The sequence below is a fragment of the Oryx dammah genome, unplaced genomic scaffold, assembly GCF_014754425.2.
Source record: "Oryx dammah isolate SB20612 unplaced genomic scaffold, SCBI_Odam_1.1 HiC_scaffold_25, whole genome shotgun sequence".
NCBI classification, from domain to species: domain Eukaryota; kingdom Metazoa; phylum Chordata; class Mammalia; order Artiodactyla; family Bovidae; genus Oryx; species Oryx dammah.
Window position 1 is genome coordinate 91,774,295 of NW_024070209.1, and position 26,716 is coordinate 91,801,010.

General features: G+C 52.5%; 1 protein-coding gene across 4 annotated transcripts in view; it reads left to right on the plus strand.

Moving 5' to 3' along the window:
• LOC120851940 (disabled homolog 2-interacting protein) overlaps nucleotides 1–18,126 on the plus strand; it is a 40,923-nt gene extending 22,797 nt beyond the window's left edge. For 2 of the 4 annotated variants that reach the window (XM_040225035.1, XM_040225032.1), the window contains exons 8-14: nucleotides 523–724; nucleotides 3,184–3,359; nucleotides 5,396–6,299; nucleotides 6,959–7,111; nucleotides 9,178–9,371; nucleotides 14,127–14,214; nucleotides 15,094–18,126. In XM_040225035.1, the coding sequence (XP_040080969.1) occupies nucleotides 523–724; nucleotides 3,184–3,359; nucleotides 5,396–6,299; nucleotides 6,959–7,111; nucleotides 9,178–9,371; nucleotides 14,127–14,214; nucleotides 15,094–15,261 (1,885 nt within the window). In that variant the 3' untranslated portion in view covers nucleotides 15,262–18,126. The remainder of the gene's footprint in view (nucleotides 1–522; nucleotides 725–3,183; nucleotides 3,360–5,395; nucleotides 6,300–6,958; nucleotides 7,112–9,177; nucleotides 9,372–14,126; nucleotides 14,215–15,093) is intronic. The other 2 variants (XM_040225034.1, XM_040225033.1) reach the window with 2 other exon arrangements.
• Nucleotides 18,127–26,716: the final 8,590 nt, after the last annotated feature.

Sequence of the window (26,716 nt, forward strand, 5' to 3'; positions counted from 1 at the left end):
CCTTGCCGGTTCACGGAGAGGCAGAGGGAGCAGTTGAACACGGCCAGGCTTCTGGATCGGTCTCCTTGGGATGGGGAGTCCCAGAGGAGGGTGCGGGTTTGGGGTGATGTTTGGGGTGATGAAGGTGACCGCAGACTTGACCAAGCTGAGGACAAAGGAAGGTGCCTGAAGAGGAACGTGTCGGAAGGCTCAGCAGAGAGACCCGACCAAGTGTGGCTTGAGTCAGTTGTGCATCAGGGGCCGCAGACATTTGCAGGGAAAGAGGAAGGAGATTGAGACTGGCCGTGAAGGTGGAATGAGGGCCATAGAACATTCCAGATCCTGGGAGAAAAAGTCCAGAAAGGAGTCTCCAGACTTAGCCATGAGCACCCTGAAACCGTGGGGGTTGGCTGGCTGGGGAGTAAGTGGCGTGGAATGCGGCCACAGTGGAGGGATGGGAGCCCAGGGGGCGAGGGTGTCTCCGAGAAGTAGAGGGGCTCCCGGGTGGGGCCCAGGGCGCTCACCCTGTCTGCTCGGCTCCAGGTTCGGCAGCAAGGAAGAGTACATGTCGTTCATGAACCAGTTCCTGGAGCACGAGTGGACCAACATGCAGCGCTTCCTGCTGGAGATCTCCAACCCCGAGACCGTCTCCAACACGGCCGGCTTCGAGGGCTACATCGACCTGGGCCGCGAGCTCTCCAGCCTGCACTCGCTTCTCTGGGAGGCCGTCAGCCAGCTGGAGCAGGTGCCTGACCACTCGGGCCACGATGGGGCCGTGGCTGGGCCCAAGGGCACTGAAGCTGCAGGCTGCTCCTCCCAGAATAACCACGAGGCTTTGCCTGTGCAGTAGAGATCAGAGGCCCCGCCAGGGCGCCGGAGCCCAGGGATCCAGTGCAGACCCTGTCAGCATGCGCTGGGGAGGGATCTCGGCCCTTTTCCTTGGTGGGGAGCGCCACGTTCATGCACCAACATCTTCCAGGGGAGCCCACTCTGTGTACTGGGGCCTCAGCTATGCCTCTGAGTGGATGGCATCCACGGGTGAAGGCATGCTATCCTCCCTACCCATGGGAAGTATGATCAGATTAGCTCTGTCTCCTGAAATGTCCTTGCTCTGGATTTTAAGGCCACTGATACAAAAAAGATGGACTGGAGATGCTGCGCCTCCATGTGTCAGGCAGCAAGTTGCAAAACTTTCCAGAAGTGCCCTTGACCATCTGTTGAAACAGTCATTCTCTCAACACCCCTGACACTGCTGCAGGCCCTGTGGCCTAGGTTCCACTGCCCCCGCAGGCCCAGCCTGCACAGTGGGCAGGTTCTGGGCAGCAACTGCCAGGCCTGCCAGGACCTACTTCCAGAACCTCTGCTACCCCCCAGGGCTCTGAGAGCCCATCTTACAAAAGTTCAGTTCAGTCGCTCAGTTGTGCCTGACTTGGCGACCCCATGGACTGCAGCACGCCAGGCTTCCTTGTCCTTCACCAACTCCCGGAGCTTGCTCAAACTCATATCCATTGAGTCGGTGATGCCATCCAACCAACTCATCCTCTGTCATCCCCTTCTCCTCCTGCCTTTAATCTTTCCCAGCATCAGGGTCTTTTCCAGTGAGTCAGTTCTTCACATCAGGTGGCCAAAGTATTGGAGTTTTAGCTTCAGCATCAGTCTTCCCAATGAATATTCAGGATTGATCTCCTTTAGGATTGACTGGTTGAATCTCCTTGCAGTCCAAGGGACTCTCAAGAGTCTTCTCCAGCACCACAGTTCAAAAGCATCAACTCTTCAATGCTCAGCTTTCTTTATGGTCCAACTCTCACATCCATACATGACAACTGGAAAAACCGTAGCTTTGACTAGATGAACCTTTGTTGGCAAAGTAAAGTCTCTGCTTTTTAATATGCATCAGTCCTTCCAGTGAATATTCAGGACTGATTACAAAAGTAGCTGCTGCTGAACCAGACCTGGAAGGCCTCCTGCTCCCGCCCCATCCTTAGGGGTGAGCACTCAGGGTGCTCTGGTGTGCGGCCTTTAGGTATTTCTGTGCACATGTTAGGTACCCACACAGGCAGTTCTTGCCCTTTTCTGTTAAAGTGGGAACTTAGCGGGCACTGCCGTGTGCGTTGCTCACTCTTCTCTCGTGGGCATCTTTCCCCAGCCATACATGCCACACACCACTGTGACCTTTCTAATGGCACTGACTGTCCAGTCACGTGACTGCACCATGTAATTCACTGGACACTCAGATCAGTCCCAGCTTTTCACTGTGAACGGCCGTTGCAATCATTTCTGCTCCTTTATGTCCATTGCCCTTTGGCTCTGAGAGACCCAGGAGGGAGCAATGGAAATGAGGCTCAGAGCCCTGTCTTCCTCCACAGCTGCCAACACCTGTCACTCTGCCATCACTTCCAGATTCTCTGTGCTGGGGGCCACCATCCCCCACGCCTGCATGACCAGGCGGGAGGTACGGACGGTGGTTTGCAGCCGTCAGGGCTGACATTGTTGCAGCAGGATTTAAAGTCGAGCTGTTTGCTGCTCACGTCTCCCCTCTGTGGACCACATGAGTTTTCATGCTTGCTTTCTGCGCATAGCCGTCGGTGGAAGCCAGGACATAAGCCAGATGAAGGCAGAGTCGCCCCTCCCCCCCACCCCGCAACCACCCGCTTGGCCTAGAAGCTTTACCACCATCGGTCTAAACTAGGAGAGTGGGCTTCAGACGAGCCCAGGCACCACCCTCTGCCTGACTGGCCACTTGTTTGTCTGACGGGTGAGCAGGAGTGCCTGCTCTGTGCCTGGGCCATCACCCTAGGGACTCGGGTGTTGAAGTGGGTTGGGCCTCAGCCCGCCCTGTGGAGTAGGTAACGTGGGAGGGGGCCACCCCAAAAGCCTCTCCGCTGGGGAGACGGGGGCAAACTCCAGGATTCTCTGTGGGTCCCTGAGGCAGGACAGACCAGGGTGAAACGCCTGGACTAGGTTAGTGTGTCTCCTTGTGGGCCTTGCCCCATCCCAGAGATATCCAGGGTGCTGATAAACATGCAATTTGTCGTTTCTGGGCTCCCTACCCCTCCCCAGACCCACTGAACCTGATTGCAGGGGAGGGCGAGGCTGCATCTCTGACTGGCTGCTTAGTGATTTTGAACACGGGGGCTCCAGTGCACTTTGTCTCCCCAGGTGGCCCCCTGGCTCACACCTGCCCCCTTTGCCATGTCTTTGCAGAGCATCATATCCAAGCTGGGGCCTCTGCCTCGAATCCTGAGGGACGTCCACACAGCTCTGAGCACCCCGGGCAGTGGGCAGCTTGCAGGGACTGACTTGGCCTCTACGCCCGGCTCAGGCAGCAGCAGTGTCTCGGCTGGGCTCCAGAAGATGGTGATCGAGAATGACCTCTCTGGGTAAGAGCCGCTGGGCGTGCTGGGTGTGGTAGGGTGCAGGTACAGACCGGGAAGGGCCCATCTACAGTCTCCTTTGGGGAGGAGAAAACCTATACTAGTGTTTATGAAACAAGCTGAATGAAACTCAAGGTGTTCCTTGGGCCCTAAGGAGTAAGATTTTTTGGGGGGGGGAGTTATCCGGGAAGGCTTCCCGGAGGAGGTTGTGCTAGTTTTGAGCTTAGGAAAAGTAGCATTTCCATTGATGGAAAAGGCATTTTAGGTAGAGGGACTAGCACAAAGCCCTGGAGAAAGACAGTATCTTTTGTTGAGCAACAGTTCCTGGTCCCAATCAGCACTAGTCACAGTCACTTTTTTGTGTGTATATGAGGTAGTATTTCCTGGGCCTGAGCTAGAGTCCAAAAGTACTCCAGGGTGTGTTTTCAGGAGGAGTTCAGGTGACTCCGCGAGGCACAGAGGCTGGGAGCCCCGGGAAACTAGAGAGATGCTGAGGCCCAGCTGCCACTCTGCATGCCCAGTACTGGGACGAGTACCTCGTCAATACACAGTGGAGGGGAGAATGTTCTCAAGTGTTGACGTCAAGACGAGGACCTTTGCGTTTACAGTGAGCTACCTGTACTTGGGGTCAAACACTCCCCTCGTCCAGCAGGACCGTCTTGGACCGGCTCACGAGGCTGAGGCTGGAGCAGCAGAGCTGGGCGCTGTCCGGCTCTGAGACAGTGGGGACGGCAGCAGCAGGCTGTTAGCAGGCGAGGGCGTTGAGATCAAGGACCTGGGAATGTGGTGTGAGGGACTAAAGGCCCAGGAGGAGGCCGGAGATGCAGAGACCTTGACGCCCCTTCCCCCCGGGTCCCTCTACGTCTTGAGGAGGGGTCGTCCCTACAACCTGCCAAGTGAGGCAAAGCAAGAGTTCAAGTGGGGACACACGTCGGTCGAGAGGTCAGGAGAGCTGACCTGGGTGTGTGAAGGGCGACCAGGCCCAGGGCTGGTCCAGGTTTCTCCCAACTCCACCTACTTCCCCTGTCCACTTCTTCTCGGCCCCCAAGTGCCGTGGCCTCGAGTGGCCACATCCTGCCCTGTCCTGTCCCATCACCCCGGACTGGTACTTCCTCTCCATCCCAGACTAAGCCAACTCCTTTCTAAGCCCACATTGAAGCCCCAGGTTCCTGCTGCCTCCAGCCCACTCAGAGCCTGTTCAGCTCCCCGCGAGCCTTCCCTCCAAAGCCCACCTGGTTTTGTGCCTCCTTCCAAGGAGCCGGCTTTTCCTGGGAATGGGCCAGAGAGGGGCTAGGAGCCTGGGGTGGAGGGTCCGGGACATGGCCTACAGCTGCAGCTGCAGGTCCTCCCTGCCTGAGTCACGCTGTGAGGATCCTCCTCTGATACCTTGTTGTTTTTTTTTTTTGCCGGAAGCCCCAGCCCCCGCCTGCCAGTCAGACAAGGGGTGGCAGTAGGAGGCTGCAGGTGGAGGCCTCTCTCAGCACAGGCCCCCCACTTTGGTGAGCAGCCTGACTAGGGACGGGAGGGAAGAGGCAGAGGGAGCCCCCCGTGCCTTTGAAGTCATTGTTCCCGGTGCAGGACCCTCGGGTAGCAGAGAGCCACTGAGTTGTGGGTTTGGATTTAGCTCAGGGGAATTTTCCAGAACACCCCAGGCCCCAGAACCTACTGTCTCAAGATGCCGCGCTGAGCAGGGAAAGGGCCGCTGCTAGGCAGCCTGGCCTGGTGCTGGGAGCTCGGGCCCCTAGTGCGGCAGTTCCGTGTAGGAGCAGCCGTCTGCCCCGCGCCTTGGTGGTGGCTTCTGCCAGGCTTGGTGGCTGTGGTTTGGTTTCGCAGCTGCGCCCCGGGACTCTCCCCTTCTTGCCACCCCCTCCCCTCCTCTCCCCGCCCCTCCCTGCCTCCCCTCCTTTTCCCCCTCCCCCCTCCCCGGCTCAGGCCACGGGCGGCAGGTTGGCGGGGCTCTCAGTTGGTCGGGACCCGCCTGGGCCGCATTCACAGTTCTTCTCTTCCCCCTTCTTTCCCTGTGTGTGCTTGTCTCCCTGCAGTCTGATAGATTTCACCCGGTTACCGTCTCCAACCCCCGAAAACAAGGACTTGTTTTTTGTCACAAGGTCCTCCGGGGTCCAGCCCTCACCTGCCCGCAGCTCGAGTTACTCGGAAGCCAACGAGCCCGATCTTCAGATGGCCAACGGCGGCAAGAGTCTGTCCATGGTGGACCTCCAAGACGCCCGCGTGCTGGATGGGGAGGCAGGCTCCCCAGTGGGCCCCGACGCCCTCGCCACCGATGGCCAAGCACCTGCGACTCAGCTGGTGGCCGGGTGGCCAGCCCGGGCGGCCCCTGTGAGCCTGGCGGGGCTGGCCACAGTGCGGCGGGCAGGCCAGACACCCACCACGCCGGGCACGTCGGAGGGTGCGCCAGGCCGGCCGCAGCTCCTGGCGCCGCTGTCCTTCCAGAATCCCGTGTACCAGATGGCGGCCGGCCTGCCACTGTCGCCCCGTGGCCTCGGCGACTCGGGCTCTGAGGGCCACAGCTCCCTGAGCTCGCACAGCAACAGCGAAGAGCTGGCGGCTGCCGCCAAGCTGGGCAGCTTCAGCAGCAGCACCGCCGCAGCCGCCCCCGAAGACCTGGGCCGGCGCCCCGGGGAGCTGGCACGGCGGCAGGTGTCGCTGACCGAGAAGGGCGGGCAGCCCACGGTGCCACGGCAGAACAGCGCCGGCCCCCAGCGGAGGATCGATCAGCCGCCGCCGCCGCCCCCGCCGCCGCCCCCCGCGCCCCGTGGCCGGACGCCGCCCACCCTCCTGAGCACCCTGCAGTACCCACGGCCGTCAAGCGGGACGCTGGCCTCGGCCTCGCCCGACTGGGCTGGGCCCGGAGCCCGGCTGCGGCAACAGTCCTCGTCCTCCAAGGGCGACAGCCCCGAGCTGAAGCCTCGCGCCGTGCACAAGCAGGTCAGTGCTGCCAGGCGGAGAGGGCAGACCACCACCCCCCGCCCCAGGGTGGGGTCCGGCTGACCCCCCGCGTCGTGCTGCTCCTCCCGGCCACGTCATCTCCACCCGCACCCAGCTGCCATCCCATGCTGAATGATGCCACACTTGGCCCCATCCCACCAGCTACTTGCCGTGACACCCCCCCAGTGGCCCCTGCCTAAATCCTGTGAACCAGCTTCACTGTGGCTTGGGGTCCCTCTGCCAGTTTCCCCAGAGACAGCTGGGGTCAGGAAGAAAGAGGGAGGGATCTGTCTGCCCATCTCCAGTTCCAAAGCCTGTTAAAGCCCAACCCAGGGTAGGAGTCCACCTATCCCCTGGTCCTCCTCCTGCTCTGAGCTGGTCTTCAGGGCTCTGCACAGAGCAGTGGGTTCTTTAGGTTAGACACCGACCTGCCAGCCCAAGCCCACTGGCTCTCCCCCAGGCGGCAGAGAAGCCATATTCAGCTAGGCTCCCCTCCACCCCCGGCTGGTGACAGCCTCAGGCTGCGTCTAGGAGGTGAAACTCCCCGGGGCCCGGGGCTGCATCAGAGATGCCCATCCGTCCCTGTGCCGCACCCGGGACCACCCCCTCCTCACCCTTTCCCCCCTGCCCCAGTCCCTCACAGCTGTGTTTCATCGCAGGGCCCTTCACCCGTGAGCCCCAATGCCCTGGACCGCACGGCTGCCTGGCTCTTGACCATGAATGCACAGTTGTTAGAAGACGAGGGCCTGGGCCCAGACCCCCCGCACAGGGATAGGCTAAGGAGTAAGGAGGAACTCAGCCAAGCGGAAAAGGTAAAAACCAGACCCTGGCCACTCGGGCAGGGCAAGCTGCCTCCCCAAGGTGGCCGGCAGGACACTCTCTCCCCTTGAGCACTGAATTCAGGGTGCTGCTCATTCCTGCACATGTCTAGTCCCCTCCCAACCCTTGGTCCCACGTCAGGACGGCAGTCAGGGGAATTTGGAGGATTTAGCATAAGCCTGAGGTTTCCTCTATGGGCTGCACATGAGACTTGCCCAGGAACTGTGTTGAATCAGATTCAGGAGGCACATTGCCTCGGTGACTGGGCAGCCAAGCTTCTGGGACGTGGGGCTCAGAGTTGCCTGAGATGTGCATGGAGACCTCATGCACCAAGAGGCAGAGAGACAGCGGGGAGGGGACGCTGCCAGGACCCTCTGCTCTGGGATGGTCCCTGCCCACCGCCTGGCTCTGCATTCTTCTCTCCACCAGGGTCTGGGAGAGAAAGCCAGGGGGCGGTGGTGTCCCACGGCCGTGGAGGTGTTTCTTCCTTCCAGGAGGAAAGTATTGGTCCTAAAATCTCCGAACCTCAGCCCTAGATTACATCTAGCATTTAGTGGGCAGTGGGATGCTTCTGTTCTCCAAAATTCTTCTAGTTAATGTGGCAACTGCCCTGGATCCCTCATCTCCTCCCAGAGGCCAAAGCTCATACTGTCACAAGGCCCCGCAGAACAGCAGCCACTTGGCCCATGCGCCTTGGGTGCCTGCAGTCCTCTTGGCCCCGGGAAAGCCTGTCGCAGCCTCTTGGGTGAGGGCACACGAGTCAGGGTGTTTGCTTTCCCTCCCACCGGCCTGGGGCCGGGTCCATGTCCATGCTGCATTCCGCCGCCTCCACCATCCCCCTCCTCGGTCTGCCGCATCCACCTGCTTCCACCATTATTACGTGAAGGGGACCAGGGCACATGGGGCACAGTGCTCCCAGAGCCAGAGTTTGGCTGGGGAGCAAGGAGAGCCTGCCTCACCCCAGGCTTTGCGCCTTTCTGAGACTCCGTTTCCACGTGTGAGTTATGGGGATGGCTCGAAGGATTTCAGGGGTCAGGCTGCAGCTGGCTTGTTCTCTTCCCTTGTTCCTTAGCCCAGGGAGCTGCTGTTTCTCATGCTTTCTTTGCTGTTAACCCTGGCAGGCAGATCCTGGAGTTGCCTTGAACTCCTTGGACACCCGGTCCTGCCTGTGCCAGGGAGGGCCTTTCTGACACTACTCTGAGCAGAAGACCCATGATGGGCCTTTTTTCCCAGAGCTGGGCTCTCCCCTGGGGCCAGTTTTGTTTCAGGAGATAGCCTTGCCATCTCCTGATCTTTGGGCCACACTTTACTGATGAGGGAGACCCAAGGAGAGGCCCTTCCTGCTTCCCCACTCTCTGGATTCTCAGGGTGCCCAGCCCCCACCTCCCACCTCCAGCCCTTTGATTCTGGTCTTGACCCCACCTCCCCTTCTGTTCAGCTCACACAGCCTGCTTGCTCACTGCTTCTCTTGCTAATTTACACATCCCTCCTCTTCCCCAAAGGCCAGGAGTGCCAACCTGAGTCAGACCCAGAGAGCCCTGGACCACTTTGCCTTTAATCTCTCCCTGCACTTGCCATGCAACTCGCCATGACTTTAGGGTCAAATGGAGGCTGGGAGGCTAGTATCTCACCCCATTAGTCACTCTACTCCCCATGTGCTTGGTTCACTTCCTTTCTGGACCCTAGTTTGCCCTCCTGTAGAGCCCCCACTTCCAAAGCGCTCTGATTTCCTTTGTTTACCTTTGTAAGGAGAAGTTTACCTTTGTTTATTAGGAGAAGCTCAAGACCCTTACTTGTGAGATCTGGGTTTGAGTCTTCATCCCGCTCATAGGTGTAGGTCAGGCTTGGGGATGGGAGAGCCCTGGACGGGGGCCAGGCGTTGAGTCTCACTCCGTATGCCAGGTCTGGCTGGGGTCCCTGGGCGTCTCCCCGCTGTGTGAACTGGGCTGGGCTGGTGATGTCCCCTGGGGCATTCCAAGCCAGGCTGCCTCCCAGCGGACTCATGAGCCTGTGCTTTCTGTCCTGGGTGCTGTGCCGTGGCGCGCTGCCCTCCTGGCAGGATCTGGCAGTGCTGCAGGACAAGTTGCGAATCTCCACCAAGAAGCTGGAGGAGTATGAGACCCTGTTCAAGTGCCAGGAGGAGACAACCCAGAAGCTGGTGCTGGAGTACCAGGCACGGCTAGAGGAGGGCGAGGAGCGGCTGCGGCGGCAGCAGGAGGACAAGGACATCCAGATGAAGGGCATCATCAGCAGGTGAGGGCGGCCGGCCGGTCCCTGCTCCGGGCCCAGCGCTGGCCCCACACGTGCAGAGGAGCAGGCCTGCCCGCTGCCCTCCAGGAGGCCCCGGATCCCAGGGACGGGCTGCTCAGCTGCCTTGACGAGCTGAGTGCAGAGAAGAGTCTGAGGCGGCGGGGATTGCGTGGCAGCAGCCCGGAGGAAGGCGGGAGCTTGGAGTGCAGGGCACCCCAGTGGTACAACGTGGGTAGGTGGTGGAGTGTATAGGTGGCCTGGCAGAGGCGAGGTCAGCCGAGGCAGCGTGCAGAGGGCCTTGGGGCCCCCATGGGGAGTCACGTTTTCTTAGAGTTTAGAAGCTGGATGGAGGGGGTACCAGGAAAGACAATGAGGACCCATCCAGTCCAGGGCAGGGGAAGTAGGAATACGTGTCAGTTACATGCAGCTGGTGGGGGTGGGAGTGAGAGGAGGGAAGCAGACAAAATAACGCTGATTTTTACCAAGAGCGTCCAGGTGGGTCATGTGCCAGTTACTGAGACGAGGACCTTTGGAAGAAGACCGGTTTGGGTCGGGAGGGGGAGAGGTGAGGCCAGTGTTGGGTGTGTTGAATTTTAAGGTGCCTGTGGGTTATGCAGGAAGATTTCCAGGTGGACCAGTGACTTGAGTGCTGACTCTCATCTTCACTGACGGCTTATCTTTATTTCCGTGTTGATTTGCCTCTCTCTCCTCCTCTGCCCATCTGTAAGCAGGGAGTGTTGTCAAGGTGTAGCCTCCTCCTTTATGGCAGTAACACCAAGTGCGAGGCGACAGTGTGCACTGACGTGTTAGTTTCCGTGGTACAGGAATCTGTCCTCAGCATAGATATAGCAGGTGTGCAGTAAATATGATGTTTCCCAGCCTGGCCTCATGCTTTGTCCACTATTAAAAAATCCTTCCTTAATTCCTCCTATTTACACTACCTGCTTCTCTGCTCCTAATTATTGTTTACTTGATTTACCTATGGGTTTCCTCTTTATAAAATGGTTAGCGTGAGCAGAGGGCCTATAACCGGGGTGACAAGGAGCCCACTGTTCACTTAACTGCCAACTCTGCTCTTGGCTCACCTCATGTGCGTGATTCCAAAAGAGAAAACACTTTTCACCCTAACCACTTCCTTCTCACCCTGTTCTCTGAGGGATGCATCTTTTCTTGAATTCAGTGGCTTACTTACCATTTATTTCTACTACCCACTCCTGGTGTATTTCCTCCCTGCTATAAATGTCAAACAGGTCAATTTAGTTGATAGTGTTGTTCAGATCTTCTGTATCTTTAGTGGTTTTCTGTGTACTTATTTACTGTTCTGCCAGTTATTTAGAAAAGGATAATGAAGTTTCTAATCATAATTACGAATTTATTTCTTCTTTCATTTCTGTGGTTTTTACTTCATAGTCACTGAAACTTTATTTTTAGATGCATACAGATTTAGGCTTATTATGTGCTGTTGATGAACTGACCCTTTATCGTTATAAGATCATTTTGTAATATTCCTCATAACATCCTCATAACTATCCCTCATAATATTCCTTTCTATGAAGTCCACTTTGATATTAATACAGCTACCCTTAACTTTTTTTTTTTAACATTAGCCCATTATATCCTTTTTTATCCTTATACTTTCAACAAAGCTATGTCCCTCACTCACTACATAAAGTGAGTTTCTATCACAGACACCTTATTGTTCTTGCTTTTTATCTAATCTTAGTTTCTGCCTTTGAGTTGGAATGTTTAGACTATTTACATTTAATGTAATTGTCAATATAATTATGTTTAAACCTATTATCTTGCTACTTGTTTTCTCTTTGTACCATCTGTTCCTTTTCCTGCCCTCTTCTAGACTGAGTTCTTTTTATGATTCCATCTTACCTCCTTTATTGGCATATTAGCTATATCTTGTTGCCTGAGGGGCAGAGGTTGGAAACTTTTTGTAAGGGGTGGATAATAGATATTTAGGCTTGGCAGGTCATAGGACGTCTGCCACGGCTGTGTACCTCTGCTGTTTTAGAACAATGTGCACGGTGTGGCCGTTTACCAAAGCTAGCAGTGGACAAGATTTTGCCCTTACGTGGGCTATAATAGCAGGGACTATGATGGGATTTTTGTTCTTCTGTCCTTAATGTATTGATATCACTTTTCCTCTGGCTGATTTGCAGATTTTTTCCTTTATCGTCGATTGCCAACAATTTGATTACGAAGTGCCTTGACGTGTTTTCTTCATGTTTCTGGAGTTTGTTAAGCTGTTGGATCTGTGGGTATAGGGTTCTGCTTCCCCAGGCTGTTTTCTGGAATTCTCATTGCACGTATATTAGTCTTCTTTATATTGTCCCACATCCTACCGGTGCTGTTTTATTTAAAAAAATTTTTTCCTGTGTCTTATCTTAGATTGTTACAGTGTGCCTTCAGGTTCATTCATTGTTCAGAGTCCAGTCTGTTACTCCTATCCAGTATTTTTTTCATTTCAGATGTATCTTTTGCCTCTAAACTTTCAGTTTGGTTTAAATCCCATCCGTTTCTCTTCTCATCTTGCTCATGCTTTTCCTCTGTTCTCTTGAGCACATAGAATATATTTACAACAGTTGTTCTAATGTCCTTGTCCACTAATCCTGTCATCTGACATTTCCAAGTCTGTCTTGATTGATGTTCTTCCTGGTTAAGGGTTATGTTTTCCTACTTCTCTGCATGCTTGGTGAGTTTTGGTTAGATGCCAGACATTGTGATTTTTTTTTTTTTTTTACGTAGCTGCTGGATGTCTTATGTTCCTTTAAGTACCTGGGGGCTTTGTTCTGGGACACAATGAAGTTGAAAGAGTCTGTCTTGAGTCTTTCCGAGGTTTTTTTGTAAGCTCTGTTGGGGTGGGTCTTGGGTAGTCTTTAGTCCAGAGCTAATCTGGCTCTGTGTTTACTAACCCAGGAGTGTTTTTACTGCTTGGAATGATCCTAAACTATTTTCGGGTTAGTTTTGTGTATTCCTTGCCAGTGGCTCTCGCCTGTTTTTCTCACAAGCATGCAGACCAGTTCTCAGCCAAAGCCCCAAGGGGACCCCTCAGGAGATGGGTAGAGTCTTCCGTCTCATCTTCCCCCACCCCAACCCCCCATCCTCCCCGGTACCCTGACCCTCTGTGATCACTTCGGTCCTTTGCTTGCCTGGACACTCTCAGCAGTGGGCGGGGCTCCCCTCGCGTGTTCCCATCTCTTGGGAGTCCCGCGCTATACTGCGCTGCCTGTTTTTCAGTGTCTGGAAACCTTTGTTTCATATATTTTGTTCCGTTTTCTAGTTTGGTGTTTCTGTGGCAGGAGGTTAAACCCAGTGCCTGTTATTCCACCATAGCTGGAAACAGAAGTTTCTCCCACTTTCCCCATTGCTTCCACCTCCTCCTCTTCATCCAGGCTTTGCTCAGTGTCTTACGTTCCCGTGACAAAGGAACGCCCACCCCCGACCTTGGCAGGATCCCACGTCCCTTCCTCCTCAACCCGGATCCCACTGGCTTTTCATGCCAGTCCTGTGTGGTACCTGCCCCGGCACCGTCGACCTTCCTGTGAGTCTGCTGTGAGATGGACTGAGTGCTTGCCTGGGGCTTAGATGCTGTGCTGCGCCGAAGTCCCGAGGGCAGAGACAGGAGGAAAGCTGTGCGTGCTCAGTCATGTCTGACTGTTCCGCAGCCCCATGGACTGTAGCCCACCGGGTCCCTTTGTCCATGGGGTTTTCCCAGCAACAGTACTGGAGTGAGTTGCCATGTCCTCCTCCAGGGGATCTTCCCAACGCAGGGATCCAACCCACACCTCCTGCATGGCAGGCTGATTCTTTACCCCTGAGCCAGCTGGGAAGCCCAAATAAAGCAGTAAGTGAACTCATCTGAGAAGAGCATAGAGCAAGAAGAATGACGGGCTGAGGCAGAGCCCTGGGGAACCTGAGGTCCTTGGGACAGACAGGACAAGGAGTCTCCAGAGCAGTGGCCGGGGAGCTGGGGATGCAGACCCAGAGAGTGCAGTGGGAAGCTGGGAGTGATCAGCAGTGACTGACAGGTGTGTGAGAGACAAGCAGGGCGAGCCCAGGAATGGTCTCAGGGCGGGGGCAGCTGGCAGTAGGCCCATGCTGGCCCTCGTTCTGAACTTTCGGACCCCGTGATCCTTATGTCGTCCCAGCTCGTCATCCACCCAACAGCTCTTGCCTGCCCTGCGGTGTCCCGTTCAGCAAGTGCAGCTGCACCCCACCCTCCAGGACGGTTAGCCGCTTCCCGGTCTCTGTTCCCATGGCTCCCCGGCTTCCCGTGCAGAGGGTAGCTGCTGTCTCCCTGCCTGTGTCCCTGTGCCTTGTGGCTTCATCCTGCCACCTCGAGTACCCGGTGCAGCCTCGGTGAATACAGAGTGGGTGGAGAAAGTTCTCGAGCCCAGCAGGGCCTCTGTTCCCCACACCACCCGCCCAGCCCTGGGGTGCGTGAGGCTCTAATACCCACCCCACCCCCTTGGCTCCTGGAGGAACATCAGAAGGGGGCCACGCCAGGGGCTTCTGGGGATTTGGGGACAGAATCCCCAAGGAAGGAGCAGGCTCAGCCTGCGTCGGGTGGCGGAGGCCACCTCCGTCCCAGGCAAGGGTGGGAGGTGAGTCTGTGGCCCAAGGAGGGGCTCTCCTAGTGTGTCCCCCTCTGTGAGGGCGTGATGACTTGTTCCCACGAGGCCCCACACTCACCCCCTCACTTGCACCCTCAAATGCCAGCCTGACTGTCCTTGTGTCTGGTAACAGGTTGATGTCAGTGGAGGAGGAGCTGAAGAAGGACCATGCGGAGATGCAAGCAGCTGTAGACTCCAAACAGAAGATCATTGATGCTCAGGTGTGGGGCTCCGGCCTTTCGGACAGCCACAGGTGTTAAAGGACCTGGGATTAGGAGGGGGGTGGCTTTGGCTGCTTCACATCCTCAGTCATACCCCACTGCAGAAGCGAAGGAGGATAGGAGATCGGGATCTCTGCCCCAAGAAGTCGGAGTCGAGGGTGTCAGTGGACCACAGGCTCACTAGGACAGGCTTTGAAAAGGGCAGGGCCGCTCCTCACCTGCTTGGGCAGCTTAGTTAGGTATTACCTTTCACCAGGTGTTCTGACCAGAGTAAAAGCTGTTGGGAGGGGAATGGGGAAGGCTGGGTGACAGCAGGCTGGGGACAGAGAATAAGGGAACTCTTATTCAAACCCTTGGCTTCCCAACTGCGTTGAGGGGGGGAAGACAGTTGAGAGACTGGCTTCCAGTCTCCTTCATCCAGGTCTGTGCCCTTTTCCTCTCCAGGGCCAGTCCTTGCTCAGTCAGGAAACTGCAAAGGCTGATGGGAGCTGTGACTTCTGTGTTACACACACGCACACACGTGCACACACGCGCGCACATGCACATGACTGAGCGTGCCTGCCCTCGGGGCTTCAAGGAGCTGGCACATGACGCCACTAGGGCTGTTGGGCTGAGAAGCAGGTAATGAAGTAGGGACACGAGGAAGGTGGGCTCTGTGAGGTCCTCTCCCACGAGGGCGAGCTGCCTCCTCCCGGCTTCAGGAACTCTGCATCCTCGGTGTTTGTCCTCCCAGCCACCTCCCTCCCCGCTCTTCTTGTAGGCAGCCACAGCTCCGGGGAGACCCCTTTCCCGGCACGGACCCTGTGCCACCCCCCCCACCCCACCTTGGGCCCAGCAGCCCGTGGCTCAGCCCCTACTGACGCCCTCTTTGTTCCACAGGAGAAGCGCATCGCCTCACTGGACGCAGCCAACGCGCGCCTCATGAGCGCCCTGACGCAGCTCAAAGAGAGGTACAGCATGCAAGCCCGTAACGGCCTCTCCCCCACCAACCCCACCAAATTGCAGATTACTGAAAACGGCGAGTTCCGAAACAGCAGCAATTGTTAACCTGCCCGAGGAGGGGAGGACTCTGGTGGCCCAGGGCGGGGTCTCGGCCTGGGGAGGAGCAGCGCCGGGGGCCCAGAGGCCGAGGCTCGCCTCCCCCACTCCACCCGCGGCCCAGGAGGCGGCTGCAGAGGGAGCCGCAAGAGACTGACGCAGCGCAAGCAGGGGACACCGGCCCGCTCCCCCGAGAAGCGTGTTGGGCGCAGGCTGGGGAGGGTGCAGCCTAGCGCGGGCAGGGGCCTGCCGCAGTGTCTCTGTTTTGGGTGTTGAACTTGGTGCGCGTCCCCTTTCCTCCTTCACCTGGCAGAGTGCATGTACCCCCGCCCCGACATACCCCCTCCGGGGGAGCCGCCCGGAGAGTTGGAGGGTCAGAGAGCCAGGGGTCTCCTGCCGTGGCTTCCCCTCGCCTCCCAGGGACCCAGGACTCCCGGGCAGCCAGGTGCTGCCCTGTGGGACCTGTCGCTCGGTTCCAGAAGCCGACAGGGTGGTCAGCAGGCAGACAGAGGGTGGGGAGGATGGAGCTGCCAGAGCGCTGTGTCCCCTCGCCTGTCTCCACCCTGAGCACCTGCCAGTGCATGCTTGGGGCCCCCTCCTGGCTGTGCGGAGCCGAGGCGTCACCCCCACACCTGTTCCCAGCCCCTCGGCCCGCCCCCTCCCACCGTAACTCTGTCAGATAGACAGTCTATAGACCCAGTGAGGATCTCAGCTCTTCCTTCTGGGCCCTCGTACCCAAGGGAAGATCAGAGCCTCCCTCACTTGCCACAGGGGCCCAGGCTGATGTGCTGGGCACCCCCCCGAAGCCAAAGATCTGGGCAGAGCTGGCCCAGGTGGCACCATAGCAGTGGCCGCCTGTCTCCCAGAGCTCGCGTGCCCACATGGTGGCCCCGCAGGGAGTGGCCAGCAGGTACACCCCACCCCACCCCACCCCACCCCCCCCTCCCGAGAGACAGGCTGAGCTTTCCTGGTGGATGGTTAGAAAAAGAATTCTAGTGCCCACAGGCCCTGAAAAGGTGGATAACTGTGATTTTTTTTCCTTTCACAGTATGCATTAGAAACAAAAGCCCGCTTGCTCGCTTGCTGGAACACAGGGGCCTTTTAAATTGAGCGTGCGCACTGCATGGGAAATAGCGGCCCTGGAGGATGTTAGACTTGCTCCCTCTCCAAGACCGCGGCAGCCTGTACCCGCCCCGTGCGTGCGGCCGGCCTCTGCCTCACCCTCCCGGGCCCACCGAGGACCCAGGCGCTGCAGACAGGGGAGGGGAGGGGCCCACCCACGGCTGGGGCCGGTTTCCCTCAGCCCCAGGCTGTTCTGTAGCTTGTGGGCCCTCCCCACTGCCCCCCCGCTCCCACCCTTGCGGGACATAAGTGGGCAGGAACTTGGGTCTCTCTTGTCCTTGTTCCCACCCCTGACCCTAGAGAATCTTGGGGCCAGAGCTGGGGCATCCATCCCGCAGCCAGGAGCCACCCCGACTGCCTTCAGCCGTGGGAAAGCTGGGGAGTCACCCCTTCCTGCCTCTGGGACGGGAGCCGCTCCACCAGGACCCAGAGTTGGGGAGCAACAGGGGCTGGGTGGCTCAGACCACACTGCACCCCGTCCTGGGGTGGAAGCTGCAGCTCAGTTAGCCCAGAGACCTGCTGGTGGGGAGGGGTCAGGACCCCCCGAAAGGCCACAGACCTCAGGAAGGCAGGCCGTGGCGGGCGGAGGCCCTGCCCCACTCCTCTGGCCACATAGGCAAGGCCTGGCCCCAGGGACGTCAGCCTCTGGTTCCGATGCACCCCTCTTCTGCCTGGCGAATGCTCCCCACCCGTCCCCCACCCCTCTCCCGCGGATGCCTCGTTGAGCGTTGAGCGACCTCGGATTGAACCGAGCGCCTCTTAGCAATACAGGGGGAGGGTCCCAGGGCCTGCACAGCCAGGCTCCGGAGGCCGGTGCTGGCGGCCCTTGGCCTGGGTTGCGAGCTCTCGGGCCGAGAGCCTTATCTACTTAGTGCAAAAACTGTAAAAGTGTACAGACTCTCCACAGATTTTTATCTGAACTGCAAGTCTGACGATTTTTGTAAATGTTCTTGGTGTTTGACTGTAATGTAACTATTTCACCCAATGGTTGTACATAGTCCTTCAGTCCTGGTGCTGCCGAGGGCTGCCCGGGACCGCTGCTCTCTGGCGGTTTTTTATTTTATTTTTAATCTAGAGGACAGTATTGGGCAGGAGGCAGAGGTCGGAGGTCGGGGATCTGGGGGTTGGGGTTTTGCAGTGTGCTGTCTGGGTGGCTGGGGAATGCGCGCCCCCTCTGGGTCACCCTGAACCCGCGTCCCCGAGGGAGGGATGGGGGAGACGGGGGTCCCAAGCCCGGTGCCCCCCACCACCACCAGGGAAGGCTGTCCCCTGGCCCTCTCCTGCCAACAGAGAGGCCTGACTTTCCGCCTAACTTTTATGTTTAGGGTAAAGGAAACTGCCAAACTTCCTTTGAGTGAAGACTCTTTCCAACCGCCCAGAATGAGGGTGGGGAACCCAGGGCAGAGCTCCAGGCGACCCCCACCCTGCAGAGCATCTGCCCTGGTGTCCACCTCTCACGCCCTCCCACCCCATCTGTCTGCGTAAGGCAGACCCCAGGGAAACAGCCCCTCTTTTTCTACACACTCCCCCAGCTCCCCCAGCCCCACTCCACCTCCCGCCCCGCCTTTTGTAAGTATGTGAAAAGGAAAAAAATGCAAACGTTGGAGTCTTGGCCAGAGTGCCTCCCTCCAGCTGTGACTCTAACTATGTAATAATGTACAGAGAAAGTTGTTGGTGTTCTAAGACTGTGTGGCTGTGCAATTTCTGTACATTTGCAATTAGAAATATTAAAGATTTATTTAGCTATTTTAAGCCTGACTCGCCTCTCCATGCAGCTGTGTCTCGAGCTTTTCCAGAAGTGACCCCCGAGTCATAGACTGACACAGTTCTGTACCAGGGGACGCCAGCACTTGGTTCACCCCAGTGGCAGTTGAGGGTCGGGAAGGAGGACTGGGGTCTCTTTCTGGAACCCGAAATCTGCCCCAGCCCCTGAAATCTGGCTCCAGGAGGGAAGGAGGTTGGTCCAGAGGCACTAGCAGGTTGTGACTGAATGAGACATAAAAAAGCCTCTGATACCTGAGATGCCCCAATGCGTGACCTCCTTCCTGCCCGCAAGGCTGAACCCAGGGCCTTTGCTGGGAACAAGCCAGTGCCCAAGCCCCTCGGCTGTGCCTGCACAAGGTGAGGACTGCAGGTGGGAGAAACTTCCCTTTCAGACCAGGCCCCTGGGTTCCCATCTGCCCTGTTCACCATGGTGCCTCTTCGCAGACCTCCCAGCCAGGTGCTCTTGCTGCTCTGAGAGCCACCCTCCTACCCCACGGGGCGGGGGTGGGGGGCGCCACAGCGACCCTCTGCCCTGGTCACCACCAGCTGGGCCGCCCTGCCCTCACTGCTCCATCCCTGCAGCGGCGATGGAGAGGCAGCCCCAGCCACTGCCTTGCTTTCACCCCTCCTCACTCTTCAGCCCTTGCTGCTGCTGCTCACAGCTTTTAGAGCACCAGCTCTCCACCTGCTCATCACCTGCTCCGGGAAGGCTTCCTTCCCTCAGACAACATTTGTTAAAGTGTACTGTCTGCAGGGACCTGCCATCACCTCCTGTCCCTTCCCCAGCCCTCTGTCACCTGGCTTACCTGTCACACCTCTACCACCGCATCACCAAACCATGGGCCGCCTCAGTGCTTCTGCACTGCTGACCCTGGTCCCTCTGCTGGGGCGATGCTCTGTAAATACAAAATTCAAGGAAATAGCAATAGATACAACAGAAAAAATTTTCATGTTGACAGAGGCACTAACAATGAAGCTACAAGAGCCACGACCTTCCACATGTGGATTAAGGAGCATCAGATAGAAAGCAAAAACTGCCAGAAATGCAAGAGGAAAAGAAATCGACAAAAACATAATTGCATTTGAGACTAACACACCACTAGTATTAGTTTATGACAGATCAAGGAAACATTAAGAACTCAGAGGATTTTAATAATTAATAAAGTTTAATAAGCAGGAATACATCAAGCTCTTACCCTAGAGAGAACACACCTTCTTTCCAGTATACTTGGAACATTACCCAAAACTGACTGCATACATCGAGATAGGAAAACCTCAGAGAGTCGGCCAAAGAAACAGTTTGGGCCACGTTTTGTACCTTGAAGCAATAAAACTAGAGATCACTTAAAAAATGTTTACTTGGTTTTTCTATCAGAAAATTGAAAAACTATTGAATCAGTAAGATTAGGTTTTTAAGAGAAATAGTCTTCTAATTAAGGTATATAGATGACACGCATTCATCTATTTTCCTTTACAAGCACCACTATACTGACAGGAAAGGACTGAAAAGATTATCACTCACAAGGTCAGAATTAATGTGGAAGGAGATAGCAGTATTTAAGAGAATTTGAAAGGCTTTGGCAGCTGAAAGCTGATGAAAGATCATTGACTAAATTAGCAGAGAGAGAAATGAACCAGAAATGAACTGATTAGCCCTGTGGGGCCCCAGCGTGATGGGGGGCCAAGCAAGCGTCGTTGTTTAATCACTAAGTCATGTCTGACTCTGCAACCCCATGAATTGTAGCTCACCAGGATCCTCTGTCCGTGGGATTTCCCACTCAAGAATACTGGAATACATTTCCTTCTCCAGGAGATCTTCCCAACCCAGAGATCAAATGCATGCATTGCAGGTGGATTCTTTGCCACTGAGCCACCTGGGAAACCTTCAAGCAAGGGTACCAGGTTGGAAATGGGGGAACCAGACTCCAGTCCTCTCCCTGTGTTCTGCACAGCCAGGAAAAAGTCCTCTTTGCCATCTCACCTTGTAAGGAGCTGGACAGACCCTAGAGCAATTGAGCCAGGTAGGCTCTGGACGTGGGGACACCAGGCAGAACAGAGAGCTCTGAGAGGTACAGGTCTAAAAGGAGCGGGGAGGGATGAAGTGAGCTGCCCTCAAGAGTGCCCAGCCCACCAGCACCTGCAAGGCTCCCAGAATGCCCAGGACTAGGCATCTGACCCCCAGACAGATGACTGGAACATTCTTCACTGGAAAAACTGGCTTTGGAGAAAAGACCTCCATATATTTCTCAACGTAAAGACTGTATCACTGTTCCAACATCCTACAACGACACAGATCAGTGTGTACTGGGCCTTTGTACGTGCGCACACACACACACACACACACACACACACAAAGAGCACAGACAGCCAGGACCCCTCAGACGGCAAAGCTTCCAACAAATAAACTAGATTTGAATTTCCCCAGGCCTTTGCTTCACTAGTCCTAACAAACTCCCCTATTTGCAAATATAATAACTTAAAAAGTTTCAAGGAAGAGTCCAAATCAACTGGCCAAAGAAAAGAAACGAGAGATAGAGACAGTGTAGGAAAGAGAAGAGCGTTAAAAAAACAACCCTGCACCAAAATATAATATCCTTAGGGAGATAAAACAAGAATAGGATGTTTAAAAAAAAAAAAAAAAACTAGATCACAAAAGAGCTTCTGTTAGATTTTTTGTTTAATCCAAAGATAAAATATCTAATGGGAGTGACAGAATACAAAGTTGAAGTATTCTTCCAGAAATAGAAAATGGGAGTGAGACCTAGTCTTCAGCCAATACTACAAAGCTGCAGTAAACAAAACAGCATGGTATTGGCACAAAAACAGACATATGGCTCCATGGAACAGAATCCAGAAATAAACCCACATCAGTTCGGTTCAGTTCAGTCGCTCAGTCATGTCCAACTCTTTGCGACCCCATGAATCGCAGCATGCCAGGCTTCCCTGTCCATCACCAACTCCCAGAGTTCACTCAGACTCACGTCCATTGAGTCAGTGATGCCATCCAGCCATCTCATCCTCTGTCGTCCCCTTCTCCTCCTGCCCCCAATCTCTCCCAGCATCAGAGTCTTTTCCAATGAGTCAACACTTGCAGTCCAAGGGACTTTCAAGAGTCTTCTCCAACACCATAGTTCAAAAACATCAATTAGGCACTCAGCCTTCTTCACAGTCCAACTCTCACATCCATACATGACTACTGGAAAAACCATAGCCTTGATTAGATGGACCTTAGTTGGCAAAGTAATGCCTCTGCTTTTTAATATGCTGTCTAGGTTGGTCACAACTTTCCTTAAGCGTCTTTTAATTTCATGGCTGCAGTCACCATCTGCAGTGATTTTGGAGCCCAAAAAAATAAAGTCTAACGCTGTTTCCACTGTTTCCCCATCTATTTCCCATGAAGTGATGGGACCGGATGCCATGATCTTCATTTTCTGAATGTTGAGCTTTAAGCCAACTTTTTCACTCTCCTCTTTCACTCTCATCAAGAGGCTTTTTAGTTCCTCTTCACTTTCTGCCATAAGGGTGGTATCATCAGCATATCTGAGGTTATTGATATTTCTCCCAGCAATCTTGATTCCAGCTTGTGTTTCTTCCAGTCCAGCATTTCTCATGATGTACACTGCATATAAGTTAAATAAGCAGGGTGACAATATACAGCCTTGACGTACTCCTTTTCCTATTTGGAACCAGTCTATTGTTCCATGTCCAGTTCTAACTGTTGCTTCCTGACCTGCATACAGATTTCTCAAGAGGCAGGTCAGGTGGTCTGGTATTCCCATCTCTCAGAATTTTCCACAGTTTCTTGTGATCCACACAGTCAAAGGCTTTGGCATAGTCAATAAAGCAGAAATAGATGTTTTTCTGGAACTCTCTTGCTTTTTCCATGATCCATCGGATGTTGGCAATTTGATCTCTGGTTCCTCTGCCAACTACAGTCAATTAATCTTGGACAAAGGAGGCAAGAATATACAATAAGAAAAAGTCTTCAGCAAATGGTGCTGGGAAGGCTGGACAGCTCTACATAAATCAATAAAGTTAGAACACACACTCACACCATATACAAAAGTCAGCTCGAAATGACCTAAAGACGTAAGTATAAGAGTGACACTATAAAACTCTTAGAAGAGAACATAGGTAAAACATTCTCTGACATAAATCATAGCGGTGTTTTCCTAGGTCAATCTCCCAAGGTGATAGAAATAGAAGCAAAATTGAATGAATGGGACCTAACCAAACTAGCAAGCTCTTGTACAGCAAAGGTAACCATAAAGAAAATGAAAAGACAACCTATGGAATGGGAGAAAATACCTGCAAATGATGTGACTGACAAGGGATTAACTTCCAAAATATACAAACAGCTCATACAACTCAATATCAAAAACAAAGAAACCAACCCAATCAAAAATGGTCAACAGATCCAGAAGTAGACATTTCTCCAAAGAAGACATATAGGTGGCCAATAGACGCATGAAAAGATGCTCAACATTGCTAATTATTAGCAATGCAAATCAAAACTACAATGAGGTATCACCTCACATTGGTCAGAATGGCTTTCACCAAAAAGTCCACAAATAACAAATGCTGGAGAGGGTATGGAGCAAAGGGAACCCTCCTACACTGTTGGTGGGAATGTAAATCGGTGCAGCCACTATGGAGAACAGTATGGAGGTTTCCTAAAAAACTAGAAATAGAGTTACCATACAATCCAGTAATCCAACTCCTGGACATATATCCAAAAAAAGATAATTCTAATTCAATAAGATACATGCTCCCAATGTTCATAAAAGCACTATTTATAATAGCCAAGACATATAAGCAACCTAAATGTCCATAAACAGATGAATGGATAAAGAAGATGTGATATATATACACACTGGACTATTACTCTGCCATGAAAAAGAATGAAATAATGCTATTTTCAGCAACATGGAGAGACCTACATTCATACCAAGTGAAGTCAGAGAAAGACAAATACATGATTCCACTTATATGTTGAATCTAAAAAAATGATACAGATGAACTCATTTACAAAACAGATTCAGAGACATTGAGAACTAACTTATGGTTACCAAGGGGGAAGAGAGGAGGGATAAATTAGGAGTTTGGGATTAGCAGATATACACTACTATATATAAAATAGATAAGCAACAAGAACTTACTGTACAGCACAGGGAGCTATATTCTATAACTTGTAATAATCTATATTGGAAAAGAATCGGAAAAACTATATTTTGAATATATTTTATATGTATATAACCAAAATAAGCATGTGAAATGAGCACAATTGTATAGCAGTTTGAATATTCTTTGGTATTGCACTTTCTTTGGAAGTGGAATGAAAACTGGCCTTTTCCAATCCTGTGACCATTACTGAGTTTTCCAAATTTGCTGACATATTGAGTGCAGTATTTTAATATCATCATCTTTTAGGATTTAAAACAGCTTAGCTGGAATTCTATCAGCTGTACTAGCTTTGCTCATAGTAGTGCTTCCTAAGGCCCACTTAACTTCACACTCCGGGATGTCTGGTTCTAGGTAAGTAACCACATCATTGTGTTTATCTGGGTCATTAAGACTTTTTTGTATAGTTCTTTGTAGTCTTGCCACCTCTTCTTAGCATGTTCTGCTTCTGTTAGGTCCTTACTGTTTCTGTCCAATATCGTGCCCACCCTTGCGTGAAATGTTCCCTTGATATCTCCAGTTTTCTTAAAGAGATCTCTAGTCTTTTCCATTCTGTTGTTTCCCTCTAGTTTTTTGCATTGTTCATTGATGAAGGCCTTATCTCTCCTTGCTATTCTCTGTAACTCTGCATTCAGTTGGATATATCTTTCGCTTTCAAGCTAGGCTTCCGCAGTATGTGAACCAAAAACTTCCAGATGTACAAGCTGGGTTTAGAAAAGGCAGAGGAACCAAAGATCAAATTGCCAACATTCGCTGGATGATAGAGAAAGTAAGGGAATCCAGAAATATACCTACTTTTGCTTCACTGACTATGCTAAAGCCTTTGACTGTGTATATCACAACAAACTGTGGAAAATTCTTAAAGAGAAGGGAATACCAGACCACCTTACCTGTTTCCTGAGAAACCCGTATCTAAGGTCAAGAGGCAACCAATAGAACATTACATGGAACAACTGGTTCAAAATTGAGAAAGGACAACAAGGCTGTATAATGTCATCCTGTCTATTTAACTTCTATGCAGAGTACGTCATGTGAAATGCCAGGCTGGATGAATCACAAGTTGAAATCAAAATTGCCAGGAGAAATATCAACAACCTCAGCTATACAACAACCACTCTAATGGCAGAAGTGAAGAGCAACTAGGCCTCTTGAGGAGGGTGAAAGAGGAGAGTGAACAAGCTGGCTTAAAACTCAAGATTCAAAAAACTAAGGTTATGGCATCTGGTCCCATCACTTCATGGCAAATACATAGGGGAAAGTGGAAAGATTTTATTTTCTTGGGCTCCAAAATCACTGTGGATGGTGACTGCTGTCATGAAATTAAAAGACACTTGCTCCTTGGAAGGAAAGCTGTGACAAACCTAGACAGTATATTAAAAAGGAAAGACATCAATTTGCCAACAAAGATTCCTATAGTCAAAGCTATGATTTTTCCAGTAGTCACATATGGATGTGAAAGTTCAACCATAAAGAAAGCTGAGCGCCAAAGAATTGATGCTTTTTAACTGTGGTGCTGGAGAAGCCTCTTGGGAATCCCTTGGACTGCAAGGAGATCAAATCAGTCAACCCTAAAGGAAATCAACCCTGAATATTTATTGGAAGGACTGATGATGCTGAAGCTCCAATATTTTGACCACCTGATGTGAAGAGCCAACTCGTTGGAAAAGACCCTGATGATGGGAAAGATTGATGCCAAAAGGAGAGGAAGGCAACAGAGGATGAGATGATTAGACAGCATCACTGACTCAATGGACATGAATTTGAGCAAACTCTGGGAGATGGTGAAGGACAAGGAAGCATGGTGTGCTGCAATCCACAGGGTCACAAAAAGTTGGGCATGACTTAGTGACTGAACAACAACAAAACAATATAACCCTGCAAGCAGTTACTCAGCTGTGTCCAACCTTTTGCAACCCCATGGACTGTAGTCCGCCAGCCTCCTCTGGCCAGGGGATTCTCCAGGGAAGAATACTGGAGTGGGTTCCAAGCCCTCCTCCAGGGTATCTTTCCAACCCAGGGATCTATCCCAGGTCTCCCGCATTGCAGGCAGATTCTTTGCCATCTATCAGGGAAGCCCCAAAATAAACTATACTTCAATTTAAAAAAAAGATACATGCTCCCAATGTTCATAACAGCAATATTTACAAAAACCAAGACATGGAAGCCATCTAAATACTTGTCAAGAGATGAATGGCTAAAGTATACCATCTATATATATATACAGTATATATATTTACTGTATAGCACAGGGAACTATATTGAATATATTGTAATAACCAATGATGGAAAAGAATCTAAAAAAGAATCTATATATATAGACTCACAAAGAGTTGGACACAACTTAGCAATTGAACAACACTCTCTATATATACACACATGTAAAACTGTCTCACTTTGCTGTATGCCTGAAATGAACAATATTGTAAATCAATTATAGTGTAATTTTAAAAATATTTTTAAAAGATAGATAAAATATTAAAAAAAAGATGGATAGATTTGGAATGATGATCGTGATATATTATGTATGCAAGTCAAGCTGTAGATTGGTATACTCATTCTTTTCGAGAAAATTATTTGGACATGACTGAGCCACTGAACTGAACTGAAATTACATCACCTATAATAAGATACATAGAAGAACTATGGGAAAGCAAACACATATTCTTAATGGTAACTTCCTCTGAGGAGTGGGGCTCAGCAGGATGGAAAGGAAGACTTGCATTTTCTACTTTACATTCTTATTATTGTTTAAATATTTTATGTCCAGTCTTTATTTCTTGTTTTGATATGGAGCCATCAAGAATAAATAAAACATATCCATATAATGAAACTCCATACAATAAAACATATAATGCAGCCATTAAATCTGTAGAGGAATAATAAATAACATTGAAGATGTTAACAACATTTAGGTATAAAAGCTGATAAAGAATAATGCGTTCAGGAGGATTCTAGATTAGTTTTAAAAATCTATTTTCAAAAAACGTTCTGGATTAGGAGATAGTAATGTAGATAAGCGGAGAAGGCAATGGCACCCCACTCCAGTACTCTTGGCTGGCAAATCCCATGGACAGAAGAGCCTGGTAGGCTGCAGTCCATGGGGTCGCTAGGAATTGGACACGACAGAGCGACTTCACTTTCACTTTTCACTTTCATGCATTGGAGAAGGAAATGGCAACCTACTCCAGTGTTCTTGCCTGGAGAATCCCAGGGACGGGAGAGCCTGGTGGGCTGCCGTCTATTGGGTCACACAGAGTTGGACACGACTGAAGCGACTTAGCAGCAGCAGCAGCAGCAACGTAGATAAGAGCCGGACTCAGTCATAAGGGAGGCCTGGGCTTGCTCTTCACGGCTGTTGATCAGCCTATGGTCTTAGGTAAATTGGAAACATCCTCAG